Below are 17,803 nucleotides of genomic sequence, written 5' to 3' on the forward strand. Positions count from 1 at the left end.
GGCGGGGGCGCGCACGGGCGGCGGGGGCGGGAGCGGGAGCGGGAGCGCGCGGCGGCGGCTGAGGGGACGCGGCCCGGCCCCGGCGGCCCTCAGGGAGCGGCGGTGCCCAGGACGTATCCCGGGAGCTGCGAGCGCATCCCGGGGGCTGCGGGCTCTCCCGGGCCGCAGCCAGGCCGCCTCAGCTGCTGCCAGGCCTGTGCCTGTGCGCCAGCCAGGCCCTCGGCCCCGCTCCCGGCGGCCTGAGCCCTCGCTCCCTCCCGTTCTTCAGGGCTGGGGCTGCGTCGCCGCTGGTCCCTGCCCGTGGCACGGGTTTGGTGCGGGTACTGAATCTCACCTGGTTTGTGTGTGTGTGTGTGGCTGCAGAACAGCAGCTGGTGCTGGCGGGTCTCCAAAGCTTCGGTGATGGGGGGGGGGATGTTGGCCTAAAGTTGGGGAGAAGGGGAAAAAAGTGTGTGCTGTGTGGGAGGTTCCTCAGGGTTATTTTGCACATAAGGGAGGTCTTGATGAGTTCTGGAGGCCTTGTCCTGCAGCATGTATTGTTCCTAAAGGTTAATGTGCCACTGTTTGTCTGCTGGGGTAGAGTTGCCTGTTTGGTTAAAGGAGTGGTGGTGGGTACAGAGCACGAAGCATATTTTATTTATGGATTTCAGTGACTTAGGAAATACCCTTGTCTGATGAACTACTTTAAAAGCACTGTTCATATCAGTGATTCATCTTAAGATCTCTTGCAGCATTCGTGTTTTGCAGATGCATAAAGTGACTTCTGTCCATTTTCTTCATGTATTATCTCTTGTAACAAAATCTGGGGGTTATTTATTCTGATGTTTTTAAGGCAGTTTTTCAACATTCATTGGTAGTGCTGTATGCAAACTTGAAAGTGATGGAGTTTGGATGCAGTGATGAGTACCAGAATCCTGAAGCTCCAACAGATCTGGTGGCTTGAGTTACTGAAGGGTTGAGAAGGTGCATTGCTAAACTGAGAGTGTATCTCCTGATCAGTGTGGCAGCAGGAATTGTAGGGCTCAGGTATTCTGTCATCCTTGTTATGAACAAAGTAAGGTGCTGGATGTGAGAAAGACAGCACATGGAAGTTGTGTTGTTATTTATTATCTTGTCAGAGGTGGAGGATTTCAACCAGGGTCGTCTACAGGAAAAGCATTTCTCCACTTGAAATTTAGGACTTGATTACACAATGAAAGTTGTGGTTATTATTTAATACAGGTTTTGTCCTTTGTTGTCTTTTTCAAAGAGGTGGACAACTGATGGAACATTCCACTGGGACGAATAAAACTGTTCTTACAAGATAGTTTGCACAGATTACACTGAGACCCACACGGAGAAATCTCTCAACCAAGAGTGACTGGGAACACTTGGACTCCTGAATGACTGCTTGAGGTAACTCATGGAAAATGTTTATCTGAAGAAGTGGTGTGGAGCAGGGAGGACTCTTATTACACAAGGTTGATAACTTCTTGGGTTGGCACTAGGAAACCCAAGATAATGACAGCTGAATGCTGTGCCCTAAACCAGAGTTGCTTTATTGCCAACGGTCCTTGATGAGTCATGGGTCTGTGGTAGGCAAGTGAGCAGGGGAGGGAAAAACAAGGGAAGAGAAGAAAAGGGGAAGGGAGAGCAGTTGTTTGGTGTCAAGATCTTGCCAGTCAATGGTGAGCAGTTCTCAGGGCAGCAAAGGATGAGGGGGGGGGGGAAAGAGCCACTGAATTTTTACGGGGCAGACACAAATACCAATGATATTCCCAGGCCTATCAAGCGATTTGTAAAAATCTTGCAGGTGGAAAAGTGTGTGGGGGAAATCTGAGACTGCTTAATTTCTTAATAAAGGAAATTTCCTTACATAAAGGAAAGAGGCATGATGCCATCCCTTTCACAGGGACTGGGGTGGTTTGTAGGACAGCAGCTACCAGGAAGAGGGAGAAAGAGTAATAGAAGAAGAGAAGTGTTTAAGTGTAGAGAACTTTATCCCTTGCAGATTTAATGGTGGTTGTAAAGAGTGTTTGAAGGGTGCAGAAGCACAGATGCAAAAGCTTGACAGCTGTATATACCCGTACAATAGAACATAAAGACTCTGTCCTTGAGGGGAGGAACAGAAATTAACTTGTTTTCTAAGGGCTGGTCTGAACTCGATAACTTGGTACCATTTTATCAGTATAACTCAGAAGAACGTTCCTCTCGTGGATGCAATTATAACATTGATATTGTGTGCTCGTACAGATAAGGACTTTGGAGAACAGGACAGTCTGGGTTGATAGCGGTGGCTTTTATCAGCTAAAAAAAGGTGCATACACAGGGCTTTTACCCTTAAAATAACGGCTTTTGTCACCTTTATAAGCAACAGAACTGACAGCTGCTAAGACATCCAGGCTTAGATGTGTTTGAGAGTGGTGCTTCTCTCATGCTACACCATTTACCTTCCCAGGAACTTTTCAGTGGTTACTGATAGTTAATTATAACTTAAACCCCACCGCTTTTTGCATTGCATTTTGTGAGTGAAGCCTTTTCAGCTTTTTACTTTTAAGACTTGATCTAGTGTTTTTCTTTCCCTAAGCTTCTCTGTTTCTGTTTAGGCCTTGGAGGAAAAGCATTAAGACTTTACATTTCACAGTCAGTTCTGTTAAGCAACTATGGAAATAGAAAAGGAGCACATTTATATCACCCCAACAGGTAAGTAATGTATTCAGTATTTTTTCACTTAAAATTGCTTAGCTGACTAGAAGTGTTCTCTGTAGAAAAAATGTATTACCTGGTAATTTTCTAACAGTACTGGTTGAAAAACCCAACAACTCATCAAAAATTTACAGAATAGTTATTTCAGTTTTATATCATAGTACCCTGCTTTATTACATTTATTTAAAAATTTATTAAAATAACAAAGTTAACATTTCTTTAAGTTCCTGAATAATATTGGAACTTGTCTTCTTATCTTCTGAGTTCAAGTAATGCTGGTGTGAAGAAAAGAATAAGCTCAAAAGTAAAATCTGTAGGTGTGTTTGAGAGGTACAAATTCTGCTTTTAAGGAACTATTTACCTCAAAATTAGAGGAGACAAATGATGAAGGGCTTGGCTGGAAGTAGGCTGGCATGGGAAAAATTTAGGAAATATGTGTTAGGGACTGCTCTGAAATTCACTGTTTTGTCCATATCACAGATGTCTCTTACGATGCTTAGTCAAGGTAACGCAGCTTCATGTTGTTTTCTGTGTCTCCAAAGTTTGTGATGGTCTGGACTGACTCTTTTATTCAGAGAGTTTTTGTAGGTTTAAATGTTTTTGAGAAAAAAATGTTGTACGTTAAGATGGTATGTAATGCAGTTGAGGTAGCAACATGCTCCATATGATTTCTTACATTAAAGCAGGGTTAGGCTGATGTAGAAGATACATTGCTTCTCAGCAATTTAGAATTATGTTTGGATAATAAAGGGGAATCTGCTAGAGAGCTGTGTCGACCGAGTTTGGACAATTAAATTGGCGTGTAGGTCAGTATTTGTAGGAGGCTTTGTTAATTAAGGTAGCACCATAAAAGCACAGATTTTAAGTGAGCCTGCTGGGCTTAATGGCAGGGTAATAAGGTAAATTTGGATAACTTCTTAGTACATAGCAAGCAAAATATTAAAGTTTATAGAAGACTGTTACTGCTTATATATGTGTATGTTTTATGATGCAAAAATGAGAAGCTGGAAGATCTGCATCATTTTATATGTACTTTTAATTAAATTATTTCATTTTAGAAAATTGTTGGAAAATAATATATGTGTCCAGCCTGTTTTTTCAGGTAACTGATAGTGGAGGGCCAGTTGGTTACAGTATTATGGAGAAGGAGGTTGCAGCTGGAAGTGACAGTGTTATATAAAAAATATTAGTTTAGTAATGCAGTGAGAAATATTAAGTATTATGGGTTGGATGTTTCCTGTGGAGGATTTCCGTTAGTCTTGAACCTGAGATCAAGACTGTATAAGGAGGTTGGACTGTAGCTTCCCCTTTTATCCCTAGTTGCCAGATCCATGCTTGTGTTAGTTGTTGGCCATTTTCTTTGGAAACTGAGAAGGAAAGTGGTCATTGAAAAGTGTAGTTTCTGGACAGCCAGGTCTAAACTGAAGAAGTTCATGGGAGACTGGGCATGAAGAATTTGAGTGCATATTTGTCTGAGATGAGCTGGTTGTGCTGATGGGGTCTCCTGGGGAATGAGAGGAAGGAAACCTGTTCTGTTTGGGTTTGCTTTTTTCCCCCTCTGCTAGCTTTATGCAAATCTCTCATTGTTTTATTACAATGTTAGACAAACTGAGAAAGCTGCTTGTGAGGAATCTTTTCCTGGATGTGATGCATGCTCTTCTCTTTTAGCTTGCTGCAAGCGTAAAAGGAATGCTTTTTGTGGGAGTAATGAGTGGAAAGATGAAGCTTAGACTGGAATGGCTGCATTTGCTCAGCTGTAGCATTCACATCTGTGAACACTCGTATCTAAATGTTATTTCTTTGATCACAAAGGAGGCAGTTCCATCAAACTTTACTCAGTTTGTAATGTAGTATCCTCTTTGATATGGGTAAATACTTTGAGGTTGGAAATATTTTATTAGTGCACTTTGCTTTCAAAACTATTTTTCATGGACCTGTTTTGAAGTGATAAAACACAGTTCTGAGAAGTATTGCTAAATGAATGTTTCTAATGAGGATGTATTGGTATGGTGAAGCGACACATTAGCTAAGTTCGAATACAAATTTAAAATACTTCTCATATTCTGGGTTCATGGCAGTAAACTTTTCTGTAAAGCAGGCTTGGCACAGTTGGAAAACCAGCTGCCTCTGTGTGCCTTATTATTGCTCTTCTAGGACTGGAGCTATAGGTTGTGTCTTTGAGATTCCACTTAGTCTGCAAGAAAAAGAGGCTGTTCCCTTTGTGTGTGGGTATCTTTCAATTTGCAAGGACTCCTAAGGTACTTACTGGAATGTAAATAGGTCCCCAAGTGCCTTTTTTTTTTTTTTTTTTAATGTTGATGAGTTAAGAAGGGGAGGAAGAGCTTAGGAAGGGTTTTGGCTCTAATGCTGTCAGTACGACTTCTGCTGAACCATAGAGCACAGTGGGGGGGACAACTTAGCTGTGAAATAGGACTTGAGGTCAAAACTTTAGATGTGCACTAGCTTCCTTAAAGTGTGAAGTTATTGCACTTCCTGGTGCTCTGAGACATGTAGAGATCCGTAAGTTGTGAGAGAGTTTTCTGTTGGGTATGAAACAAACCTATTATATCTGATTGTGCTGGAGAATAATCCATGTCTGTTTTAGAAACAGTCTTGATGAAAGCTACAGTGAGGAGCAATCCATAGAGAAGAGAGATCCCACTGTTTCAAAAGACTTTATGTATTCTATGAATTTCATTACTGAACTCTCCAAACTTTGTATTAAACAGCATTTTCCCTCCCCAACTTTAAAAACAAGATCTAAAAGTAGTGACGTTTTTATATTCTTCTAAGTCTAAACCATTGCTTTTCTTGCTAGTGAGCTGTTTGAAATTCCTTGAATTGAAAAAGGGGAATGTTGGTTGATGATGTAGGGAATTAATTTCACTTGGGCGACTAGTCTTTTAACATTAGTGAGTTTGTAGAGAATTTACTGTATTGGCAGTTTCATTTGTTTCTAAATGAAGAGATGAGTGGGTGGAGTGAGAACTAGGCACTTAGATCTTACCTACTGAGGAGTTCTGATAGTTTTTGTTTAACAAGGGTGGGGTTTTCTGTGGTTTACGTATTTTTAAATGGTTTATTCATTTGCTTTCCAACTCTTGACATATGCTCTGTTTAGGCTGTAGATACTTTGTGCAAGGAAATAGGGAACTCTTTATTGCTGTGATATGTAGTCTTGTTTTAAAACCAACATAATTTGCCTTAACGCTGTTGGAAATAGATGTTCTGTGTAATGTTATAATCCTTTTCAAATGCAATGTGTTTTGATATTCTGACATAAAAGTGTTTAACAGGTTTTTTTTTTCCTGTCTCCTTTTTAAGAACTTGAGAATCTAAATGATGCTCCATTTTCTGGTGATGAAGAAAATGGTGGATCTGAGGAACGAAAAACTGAAATCAATGGAAATTGGATTCCTGCAACTTCGATTACTGAAGCCAAAATAAATGCTAAAGCGAAGAGACGGTTGAGGAAAAACTCTTCTAGAGATTCTGGGAGAGGAGACTCTGTTAGTGAGAATGGAGAGACACTGAAGATTGGAGTTGTACCAACGAGCCCAAAGGGGAAACTCCTGGACAGGCGATCCCGGTCTGGAAAGGGCAGAGGTCTACCAAAGAAAGGTTGGTGTAACTTAGTGAAGAGAGTAGCATGAAATTCTTATATGTAGCAGAAAATCTTATATGTCTGTGATCAATTAACTTCTGCCTTTGAGGTAAGTACCTTTTTATAGAGGACTTAATACATGAATTTGAGCTGTTGGTGTTCCACAGAACTGTTACTAATGCAAATTTAAAGCATGGTTATATTTGAAAGTACAGTTTCAACCTTCAGTAATTCCTGTGCAGTTTCATACTGCTCTTAGAGTCTTACTGGAAAGTGATGAAAAGACTGGTTGCTGAAGTGAGAATACATTAGAGAAACATACCCTTTTCAGCATATATTGTTAGTCAAGAGCTGGGTACAAGCAGTGATAGATCACTTTTAGGTGAAAGGATCTTGTGTTGAACTCAGAAGTGTTCTTTGTAAACTGGTGGTCCTTACTTTCCCATATTTTGCCAGGTGGAGCAGGTGGTAAAGGAGTCTGGGGGACACCAGGTCAAGTGTACGATGTGGAAGAAGTAGATATTAAGGATCCTAATTATGATGATGACCAGGTAGGCAAATAGTTTCTTTGCAAAGTTGTGTTTTATTTCCTTTACTGACTTCAGTTGCTGTGATGGTTATATTAATGGAAGCTTGACCTTATGAGTTATGTGAATGTCAGCCTGGCTGCACTAAATGCTCGGTTTTATGTTAAAAAATGGATTATTGGCTAGTTAAAGTCAGCTGGTGTAGAAGTGTCACAGTGTAATACTCACAAATCTTACCCTCTGAGCTGTGTTTATGTGCCTGACTAAGCAGTGCTCCTTTCCTGGGTGGTTCCAGTGCTGGTTCCCATGGAGGTGGATGTTGCAGTGCTGCTCTGTGTTGCGCACAGGCACCGTGTTAAAAATGCAACACAGACTTGCTCAAGTTGAGAGTTAAGTGGGGGACAGTATCCTCTATGGATTTATTTCTTGTCCCTGTATTCCCAACCCTCCCAGTGTCTTGTATCTATTTGGTATAAACTCTTCAAACACTAACAAAAAATAAACGCTGACATGTATTTATTTGGAATATGTTATGGAAGGTTGTATCTTGCAGCCATATTATTGGGGCAAGGGGAAGAAAGTAAAGCTCATTGGGCAAAGGAGGCTTTGTAACATTAAAAGGGAAACACTGATTACAAACACACTGTTAAAGTCCCTGAGATCAATATAATTGTAAGTTCTGTGTGACATAAGCAGAACAATGGTGGCATCCTTTGAGTAGAGACTATTTGCTGTAGCCATAGCTGCGGAAAGAGTGGTTTGTGGGAATATCAAAACCTTCTTCCAGGATCAATTTTCCCTATAATCCAATATTTTACATTAATAGAGATAGTCATTAAAAAAGAAGCACATAGAAGAAAGTTTAATGAAGAATGAATATTCCGTGTAACTTCTGTTAACAGAGGCTGGTGTGATGGAATTATAGGGGTTTTGACTTCTGCTGTTATTTCTTGATCATGGAAAGTTTCTTTCCATTAAACGTTAGTTGGAAAACTAAGTCTTTGTTCAGATTTCTTTGTTCAGATCTGTAGTGTTGCTCCAAATGTTGCTTCTGTAGTCTGTGCAGAGTAGGGAACTGAATGATAGCAGGGAGATCTGGTGTGCTGGAACTCTGCAGGACAGGTGATAAAAGAGGTAGTTGCTGTGTGACTGTTTTTTTCCCTTGGGGAACGTCATTGCTCACAAATATTCTGACAATGCCTTTTCTCTGGTTCGTACATGGTGTCACCTGTCTGGTCACACAGTCACTGAGGAAGAGGGAACAAGGCAGGGACTTGCTGACAGGGACCCAAGCGCCACTTGCAGGGGAAGCTGCTGTGGCACAGCTGACTCTGCTGGCCTGGGACAGGAGCTTCTGTTGCTCTCCCTTCAGTACACAGACACCTGAACTGTCTGCTAGTGTGATGTCAGCAGAATCCTAGGAACAGAATTTGGATTGTTTACCATTGTTTACCAGTAAATTCAGCCTTTCAGTTGAATTCAGGTAACAGCAAATTCAAAATACGAAGAAGCATAACATCTAGCCAGTATTGTCTACACTTTAACAGTAGAGACATAATCTGATATTTTCTGGCAGAATACTGACTACCAAGAATAAAGCATTAAGGATTTAGAAGTATTAGCACTGCATAAGATATAAGAAGAGACAGTACTCAGGGGATATGCTTTTGTTATCTTTTAAAACAGGAGAACTGTGTCTATGAAACAGTAGTTTTACCTCTGGATGAAAGAGCATTTGAAAAAACTTTAACACCGATCATACAGGAGTATTTTGAACATGGAGATACTAACGAAGTTTCGGTATGTTACATGCCTTTTTATTTCTTTATTTTAGGTGGCAGACCTGTAGCATACAGGGTAATCCAGTTGCTAGATTTATAGTTTATAGAGAAATTGGCAAGAAATGTGTTATAAGAGTACCCAAGCACTCTTGGGTGTTATGTGTTATAAGAGTACCTGAGCAGAAGCATATATGTAATCATATAAATATAAGCACATAAATATTTATTTATTTACTTATAATCTATTTATACATTTAAATAATAAAAAATTTTGGTTTTCAAATCTTTCTTAGGAGATGCTGAAGAATTTAAACCTCGGTGAAATGAAATACAGTGTGCCAGTGCTGGCTGTTTCCTTGGCCTTAGAGGGGAAGGCCAGTCACAGGGAAATGACGTCTAAGCTTATCTCCGACCTCTGTGGGACAGTAGTAAGCAAAACTGATGTGGAAAAATCATTTGATAGACTGCTTAAAGAACTACCTGAATTGGTGTTGGATTCTCCCAGGGCACCACAGGTATATTTGTAAATTTTTATGCCAGTAGTCAAAAGCTTTATGTGGCTAAAATAGATTGAGTAAATTGAAATAGACTCTATATTTAAAAAAATATCTGTTGATTTTCTTACTGTCCGTAATCCTCACCCAATTTCCTAGGCTGATTTTACTTTGAGACAGCTCATTTAAATAAAATCTGAAAACCAAGTAGATTATAATTATCTACTTAAAACTTCTTTGAGATTCAACATTTACTTAAAAATGCTTCTGTTTTGTTGCAGTTGGTGGGCCAGTTTATTGCTAGAGCTGTTGGAGATGGGATTCTAAGCAACACCTATATAGATGGCTACAAAGGCACTGTGGATTGTGTCCAAGCTCGGTAAGTTTCTTTTCTATATAGTGACAATTTTATATTCCAGATGTCAAAGGTGATGATCAGGAATTTAGGAATTCAGGAGAAATCATATGGTTCTTTAGCTTTTTTTTTTTTAAATTTAAAATAATACAGAAACCCCACAAAGTCTGCAACAAACCCAACAAAATCCAGAATGACTCAAGTCAGAGGAGAAATACTGAAAGTGCCTGACAGATGTGTTAATATATACGAGTTCAGTTTGTCAGATTTGTTGTCCAGCTTATGTTTGAGGGTGAAAAATGAGCTGCAACAAAAAGTGGTTATGGAAGGTTTTGTCTTAGAAAAAGCTTTAATGTGATTAATGAGTAAATATAGCATCAGGACAGCTGCTGTAAATATGTTGTGAAATACACAAGGGATTAACTATTTTGCCTTACAAAGGTTTGAAGCTTGTGCAGTGCTTTCTGAGACTTTCTCTATAATGCTTTATTTGTCAAGAAGTGTAATTGTTTTCCATGTCAGTGTGAGAAGTTTGAAGGAGCAATCCCTAACAAAGAGGGATGTTTTAATAATGAGTCATGTTTTATTATTTTTTCTCTCGTAAGTATGTGTTTGAGGCTTGATACAGAGGTGCTGAACTCCTGTGTCTTCCACAAGTGGCATTTGTAGTGACTGTAGTTGAGCACTTTCAGAAGGAAGGGGCATACTTAGCTGCCTACCTTGGGGGTCCAAGTTGTGACAATTATCTGTCACTTATACAAATGTCTCCTGTGATTTGAAGGATTGTAGCCTGCATTCTGCACATCTGGGATGCTTTGTTGCCTTTTTTTGTTTCTTGGCCAGTCTCTTCTGCTCGTTAAATCTTGGTGAATAGAGTTATTGTTATTGGCTTGCCCCCAGCATGAGGACTGGGATAACTGTTCCTTCTTTAGCTGGATGGTACATACTGTATCTGAGGCTTCTTTTTTTTCACCTTACTTCCCTTTTTATTCTTTTTTTCAACAAACTGGCAAGCATCCCTAGCTTGTGCCGTTTTTTCCCAACTACATATTTACCTTCTGAAGTGCTTTCTTGGCTTAAATTCTTAAGGTTTCATAATTCTTTAGACCCAAATGGAAAATAATATTTCAGTAGAAAAGCTGTTCTTCAGTGTGGCAGCAACTCAGGCCTTCTTTGTTTGAGATATACCTGCCAAGCCGCGCTCTTGGAGGAGCCAGGATACAATCCATCTCTGCATAAGAAAATATTCAGCTCTTTTCTGTGAGGATGTTGCAGGGTCTGCATTGATGACTCAGATCATGCCATCAGATCATGCCATCCCAGGGTTGGTACCTGACCTTACCGTGGTATGACCAGGAGCGTAAAGGTGGCAGAAAGAGAACTTAGGGAGCTCAGTTGCTGCATGGTTCCCATGGAGTTGCTAACCCTGACCTCTTCCCCGATATCTGGTAGCTTTGCCATGGAAGAAGTTGCAGATGCATTTTGATGAAGTTCTGTAATACTGTTCTAAAACACTGACTCTGCTTTTAGAGCGGCGCTGGACCGAGCGACTGTGCTGCTGAGCATGAGCAAGGGTGGGAAGCGCATTGACAGCGTGTGGGGGTCAGGAGGGGGCCAACAGTCTGTGAAACACCTGGTTAAAGAGGTTGGTTTTGTTTCGTTATTTGGGTTTTTTTCTTTTTTATAACTCATTTATACAAAGTAGTCTTTAAAAACTGATATAGGTAATTTTGTTGATTTTGTAGTATTTGTCACTGGTGGGAACATGCTAGTACAATAACATTCTGTATTGCAAGTGTATGTTTATTTTTGCTTTAAGCAAAACTTTTAAGCATTTAGCTTTTTAAGAGCTCACAATATAGAATGCTGAAGTAATTAGAAGAGCCAAGATGAAACTGGCTAAACTAGATAAACTAATTTTTTTTGGCATTGCTGATCAAAAGCACAGTAACAACTGTGAAAAAAGAGAGAGGCAGAAACAGGAGTGTTTAGGGATCCAGTCTGTGAAGTAAGCAGGTTTAAAGGAAATAATAAAAATAATGTCTAGGCTGTGAGTGTAACAGATGACAGGAGGAGGCGTTCAAGGGAGCAGATGAACTTAATGGCACCATATTAACCTTTTATGGTGATACAACACAGCTTATAAAGCAATGGGTTTGGTGCTTGTGCATTAGCACTGTGGGTAGGTATTTGGCTTACACTTTGTTTCAGATTACTGATAACGTCTCAATTTAATTAATGACTGAATTTAATTACATTTATAAAAAGACTGGAAGCAAGTTTGAAGAACTAACTTGCTGCTGGGTTGATTGTGGATTATCAAAACAGTTGACAGGTTTTAAATTTATCTAATTAATGTTGGGATTTTTTGTTTGTTTTAAAATTCAATAGATTGATATGTTGCTGAAAGAGTATTTGCTTTCCGGAGATGTACTGGAAGCTGAGCGTTGCCTTCAGGAACTGGAAGTACCCCATTTTCACCATGAACTTGTATATGAAGTAAGGAGAAATCAGAGTCCCTTTAATAATTGTCAGCAATTTGATGTGGGCATGCAAATAATATAACTGGAATTTGAAGCTCAGGTTGCTTGTTCTGTTATTTGAATAACTAAATTGTTTCATGTAAAGTTAAAGGTTTGTGTGCTCATTTTTGTGTGCATTGTGCAACAAGTAAGCTGCTGCTGACTCTGGGAAGATCCAGAACTAATCTTGGGGGGTTAAATAGTTGAATTCATATTATGATAGATTCCTGATAAATGAGAGCTCAGTTTATTTTCTGCTGTGGAATAGCAGCAAAAAAACCTCCCAGTGCTCTGTTTTGGTGGTTTTTTTTTGTTTTTTTTTTAATTCAGATATCTGGGTATTCTAATGGGTGTTACCTGTTTTTGTTAAGTTATAGAGCTTCCTTTTTCAGGAAGCTTTCATCTAGCAGATTTGTAAAAACTCTGAGATATTTCAGACCCAGACTATATGGGAGACTGTTACCATTTGTACTCTTTTATCTGCCAGATTGGGAAATGGTTGTTTACCAATAAAGCTGAACACCCACAATCTACAAAATTTCCTTTGCAGTAAATTGACTCATTTTAGAAAATTCCTTCACAGTAGAAAACCAGAATCATTTCAGTTGATGTGGGTTGTGAAGATTTATAGGTTTTAAACTTCTTAGTTCTTCTAAAATCACAGATACAAAAAACCCATGGATACAAAATTAATTTCACAAAATTAATTATATGCCATCTGTACTGCAGCAGCCATATGGATATAGTCATGTAGTTCTGAAACCAGACACAGAAAGGTAATACTTCTCACTCTGTCTGGTCCTTTTCTGGTTTTTCATACCTTTTATCTTATCTAAAGAACTTTTCATCAGTTTTCATTTTCAAATAATAATAATAATAATAAACTGACATTATGAGTGTATATAACAAATGGACTTGTTTCCCCAGAAAATGCCTAATAATGTATTCATTCCATTTTGCACTTCATATACTTACACACCATGTACCTGAGCCAGTTTTCTTTTTAGTCAGAACACTTGCATGATTTGTTTTAGGCCATTGTGCTGGTTTTGGAGTCAACTGGAGAAAAGACCTTTCAAATGATACTGGATTTGTTGAAGACTCTCTGGAAGTCGTCTGTCATTACTGTGGACCAAATGAAAAGAGTGAGTATGGCACATAGAGAATTCTGTGTAAGGGCTTCCAAAATTTCTATGGTTTCTACCTTCATTCTACCTTCATTTAAGTACTACTTGCAGTCTATTGCTGACTGCTAGGTTGGGGTTTTTTTGCATTCTCCATGGCCATTCTGTATCCCATACAAATAATTTGTCGCTTATGGGAGTGGCCTCGAGTTGTGCCAGGAAAGCTTTAGATTGGGTATTAGGAAAAAATTCCTCACCAAAATGTTTGTCAAACATTGGAACAGGTTGCCAGGGAATCTCTGGAGGAATTTAAAAGACGTGCAGAGGGGGCACTTGGTGGACTTGGCAGTGCTGGGTTAATGGTTGGACCCAATGATTTTAGAGGTCTTCTCCAACCTAAATGATTCTGTGATGTATGTACAATACAAAGATTTCTAGCTGCCTTTATGCAGTTAAATGGTTAAAACGAGTAATTTAAAATGCTGCAATATTGCTTCATTTTTAAATTTATCTTTTTATCTGGTAGTTCTTCCTAATTGAAGTAGTATAATAAAGGCCCACTAATTACAGTGTCAGTTAGAACGGTGTATAGGAACTAGTTTTACACAGTTGGAGTCAGCCATGGCTTTGCTTCTTGGTGTGAGTATGGGACAGCAGTTCTGTCCCAGGGCACAGAACTGGGTGCCACACCAGGACTTACAGCAGAATTCACCCAGCTGTGATGAAGTCACCTCTGGTTGTCACCATTGTTTCTCTTGCTCCATAAACTTGTGGTGGTGATTTGGGGCCACATTTTGTTCATTTCATGGAAGCCATACCAAATTTTCTTCCCATGTTACTACCCATGTGGTAGCAGCCAGGCTAATGTACAGATTTTGTACTGTCTGGATTTCTGACTTCTAAAGAAGTTAAAAACTCAGCTGGTGTTTTTATGAAGATAGGTAGTTGCACAATACCCTGGTATTGGCTGGTATTATACCTTGTTTTTTCACTGACTGGCAGCTGCTCTGCTTCAGGTTTGTTGAAACTGTCCATGGTATGTGTGAAACCATATTGAAAAATAAATCCTCTGAGTGCAGAAGGGTATTTAAAAATTGTAATAAAATTGCAGAATAACCAGATCATTATTTGAATCCTTGTACTGCAGGGCTATGAACGAGTTTACTGTGAAATCCCAGACATTAACCTGGATGTGCCACACTCCTATTCCGTGCTTGAGCGGTTTGTAGAGGAATGCTTTCAGGCTGGAATAATCTCCAAACCACTGAGAGACCTCTGCCCTTCAAGGTACTTGTTTCATTGTAGATGGGGAAGGCACTGCTTTCTTCCTATTGTGGGTAACAGAAAGCAGGATCTTGTGACCAACAGTATTACAGATTGGAAGTGGAAACTATGGAGGATGGACAGAGAGTTGAACTGGTAAAAAGTTTATTAAGAAGCTGCACTGATGTGAAACCTGTTATGTGGAGGCTGGGATAAACAGTTGAGGGGAGTCAGCCTCTGGTGAGTCCCAGGCAGCACCTCAGTGCTCCCCAGAGGATGAGGGCTGCCTCTCCTCTGGATTGCTGACTTGCTTGATAGAAATGAGTGCAGCACTGAGATGGAAGATTCAGGTGTCACAATAATCCATGTAGGTGACAGTGGAAAACTGTCAGCTACAGTGGGGCAATCCCCCCCCCCCCCAAAAAAAAATCCTTTACTTACCAAACAGCATGAATAGAGTTCTAAGATGAGACAACCAGTTCTAATCTTTATGTCAGGACACTAATGTGAGGTTAATTCATACACCCAATCCCTCATATCTATCTGTCATGTGGTTTGTATAGTGCTTTTGGTTTGTTGTTGTTTACTTACTTATGGCATAATTAATTCTGTTTGAACTGTAGCTAATCAGTCTGCTGTTTTCTCCTTACTGGTCAGAATACAATTAACCAGTTTCATTTCCTGTGGGGAATACATGTAAATATACATGTAAATTTTTAAATGTGATGTTAGAACTATTATTCATAGTTTTATGCGTTGGGAATACTATTTATTCGACAGATCTTTTCCAGTTTAGGTGTTTTGTTAGAGTTCTTAAACCATCTTGACAGCTTGTGATAAATTTGGATCTTGAAATGTTAGTGTCTTTATCAAGAACAGCCTCCATTTGTGAACTTTACACTTAAAACTCTGTTTGTGTGTGTCTTGGTATCAAATGCTTTGCAAGTTTGGGGTGTGGGAGGGTTGAGAGTCATCACTGCATCAAAAGCTTGATTATATTTCGGTTACCATTAGTATGCTGAGAGGCATTTTTAGCTTTTGTGCTTCAGTTTTGGGTAGAAAACTGCCATTCCTAGGTTTTCAAACTTGCGTTTTTAAGCAGTTGAGCTGATACTGTGATCACTGCTCACCCTGCTGAACTCACACACCTTATAGTTGACTCCCAGGAAGGTGGTTCTTAGGGATAAAAAACAAGCAATGCTACTCTCAGTTACTGAAGATATTTTCTACTTTCTTACAGGGGCAGAAAGCGTTTCGTGAGCGAAGGAGACGGAGGTCGTCTTAAGCTGGAAAGCTACTGAATGTGAGAACTGACTCCTGAAGCCTTACAAGTTTAAAGGGAACATAGCTAGCTATCTATATATACAAACACGCATGCTTCTTCGTGTGTGTATGTATATATGTATACACATATATAATATACCAAATCTGAGAGTTGCTTAGCACAGTTCGTATTTTTTTAAAAGCACATGTTTTGGGTACAAATTGTTTTTTTTTTGGTTTTGTTTTGTTTTGTTGTTTTGGGTTTTTTTGTTGTCTTTTTTTTTTTTTTTTTTATTTTTTTTGTTGTCTTTTTTTTTTTTTTTTTAATAGTTTTGTAAATTTCAGAAAGAAGTGTTCTCTTTGGGCATAATAGTAGAACAACTGGCCACTGCTGTGGTGGTGCCTTCAAATAAGCTATCTCTGTACGTGCCATGTTTATGACCTAATCATTCCCCATGTGCATCCGTGTCCGACTGCTGCGCGCTCTTTCCAGGACAGTGCTGTCATCATAAAAATCACTGTTTATACTAAGCTTTATAGAAGGGTCAAGTTAAGCTGCTGTGATCCCATTTCCATTGCTGCTGAAGAAATACTGTGCTTTGGGAGGAAAAAAAAAAAAATAGAAGTTTCTTTGTTTTAAAGAGCCCAAGAAAATAAAGAGTTGGATCATAAAGATAAATTCATCTTTTTCAGGGGAGAACACTGGTTGGTTTCATCCCCCGTGTACCAAACTTGTCTTTTTTTTCTATGTAACTGGAAAAGTGAAAAGTTCTGGTAAAACATATTAAAAATATTTTTTGTGAAGCTCTTGTTTGTGCCTCCTTTTTTTATTTCTTTTAAACAGAACAGATTTAACTGTGTTCAAATCTCTGAAGTGTGTGCAATTCGGCAGTACATCTAACACCGCCCTTTGGTATTGCAGTCAGCGTGAGAGCACTGAGTAATTAAACTCATGGTAAGTATTTACCAGATCTGTTTTTGAAAACACAAGTGCCTGGCGTAGAAGCGTCCAGGCTGGCACAGATACTGTGAACGTGTCTGTACAGCACAGCTCTGCCAAGCCCTTGCTCAACAAGAAGATGAATCTAAAGAATACTCGCGTACGGGAACACAGTGGAGCCTCTCCTGTGTTTTTCAGTTTCATGTCAAGATTTGGGGTGTTCAGAAGTGCTGGGAGTAGCCGTTCCAGGCCCGGGAACACGACGTGCTCCAGCAGACAAGCGCTGCCCTGCTTAAGCGGGTCTGGTAAACCCGGCTTAGAGCAGTGGAGTTGTGTAACTTGGCTCCTCCCGCGGTCTGCCGGGGCCGTCCCAGAGCAGCTCCTGCCGGGGGCGGTTCTGGTACCTCTAAAGCCGCGTTTAAAACCTCGCCTTTGAAGCGACCAGCGGAACTTCTACACGAAAAGCACCCGCCACGCGGCCTCCCCCGCCCAGCGCAGCACCACCTCCTGCGTTCCAGGCCAGACTTTAATCCGCAAGCCCCGTTACAAAGCGCTACCTCGATCGCGGGAGCGGCCCCGCCAGGCTCGGCCCCGCCAGGCTCGGCGCCCCCCGCCCGGGGCTATGGCTGGGCCGGCGCGGCCCCCGCGGACGGCGGCGGGGCCCCCTCGGGCGGCTGCGCGGCCTCCAGCGCCGCCCGCTGCAGCTTCTCCAGCTTCTCCAGCGACACCGACTTGAGCGGCAGGATCTTGGGCTTGCACAGCACCATGGTGGCCGCGTCCTCTACCGACAACTGCCCTGAGGGGGGAGAAGGGCGGTGCGTGAGCGCCGGGCCGGGCGGGCCGGGCTGAGCCGCGCCCGCGGGCCGTACCTTGCTTGGGCAGCACCTCCCGGAGCGCTCCCGTCCCCTCCGGCATGGCGGCTCCGCACGGGACCGCCGGCGGGAGAACTACAGCTCCCAGCGCGCACCGCGCGGCGCCCCGCCCACGCTTTGCCGGGCGTGCCCTCCCGGTGCATGCTGGGAGTGGTAGGCCTAGAGGGAGCGCTGGCTGCCGACGTGCGCGCTGGGAATTGTAGTTCCTGGCGTGGCACTGCTCCGGGGCAGCGCCGGGCGGGACGGGAGTGGCCCCGCCGGGGCTGTCCCGGGGCCGGGATGCCGCTCCCTGCCTCAGCTGCGCCGGGCTCTGCGCTGGGGCGGCGCCGTCCCACCTGCGCGGGCCTGCCCGGCCCCGGCGAGCCGCTGCCTG

At 41.4% G+C, this 17,803-nt stretch overlaps 2 protein-coding genes across 3 annotated transcripts in view; one reads left to right on the forward strand and one right to left on the reverse strand.

The window, feature by feature from the left end:
* The window catches only part of PDCD4 (programmed cell death 4), an 18,840-nt gene extending 2,962 nt beyond the window's left edge, over positions 1-15,878 (forward strand). The window contains exons 1-13 of one of the 2 annotated variants that reach the window (XM_027648037.1): positions 138-320; positions 1,250-1,395; positions 2,586-2,682; positions 6,010-6,306; positions 6,746-6,840; positions 8,503-8,616; positions 8,891-9,112; positions 9,373-9,470; positions 10,977-11,091; positions 11,838-11,945; positions 13,003-13,113; positions 14,240-14,379; positions 15,596-15,878. In XM_027648037.1, the coding sequence (XP_027503838.1) occupies positions 2,643-2,682; positions 6,010-6,306; positions 6,746-6,840; positions 8,503-8,616; positions 8,891-9,112; positions 9,373-9,470; positions 10,977-11,091; positions 11,838-11,945; positions 13,003-13,113; positions 14,240-14,379; positions 15,596-15,656 (1,401 nt within the window). In that variant the 5' untranslated portion in view covers positions 138-320; positions 1,250-1,395; positions 2,586-2,642 and the 3' untranslated portion in view covers positions 15,657-15,878. Of the gene's footprint in view, positions 1-137; positions 321-1,249; positions 1,396-2,585; positions 2,683-6,009; positions 6,307-6,745; positions 6,841-8,502; positions 8,617-8,890; positions 9,113-9,372; positions 9,471-10,976; positions 11,092-11,837; positions 11,946-13,002; positions 13,114-14,239; positions 14,380-15,595 lie in introns of those variants that run through there. The other variant, XM_027648039.1, reaches the window with a different exon arrangement.
* On the reverse strand, positions 6,907-17,536 carry BBIP1 (BBSome interacting protein 1). The gene is made up of 4 exons (XM_027648040.1): positions 17,428-17,536; positions 17,243-17,354; positions 17,116-17,134; positions 6,907-8,233 (listed from the first exon to the last, which is right to left on the reverse strand). The coding sequence occupies exons 1-4, from the start codon at positions 17,471-17,473 to the stop codon at positions 7,760-7,762; spliced, it is 651 nt and encodes a 216-aa protein (XP_027503841.1). The 5' UTR covers positions 17,474-17,536; the 3' UTR covers positions 6,907-7,759.
* Positions 17,537-17,803: the final 267 nt, after the last annotated feature.

The sequence above is a fragment of the Corapipo altera genome, unplaced genomic scaffold, assembly GCF_003945725.1.
Source record: "Corapipo altera isolate COAL_440 unplaced genomic scaffold, ASM394572v1 56, whole genome shotgun sequence".
NCBI classification, from domain to species: Eukaryota; Metazoa; Chordata; class Aves; order Passeriformes; family Pipridae; genus Corapipo; species Corapipo altera.

What these genes read in the sequence shown, in the direction of transcription:
- BBIP1 (XM_027648040.1), bottom strand. Translation starts at nt 17,473, where the DNA reads ATGCCGGAGGGGACGGGAGCGCTCCGGGAGGTGCTGCCCAAGCAAG. An exon ending in GGAGGTGCTGCCCAAGCAAG is followed by an intron (nt 17,355 to 17,427) that starts GTACGGCCCGCG and finishes CTCCCCCCTCAG; the next exon opens with GGCAGTTGTCGGTAGAGGAC.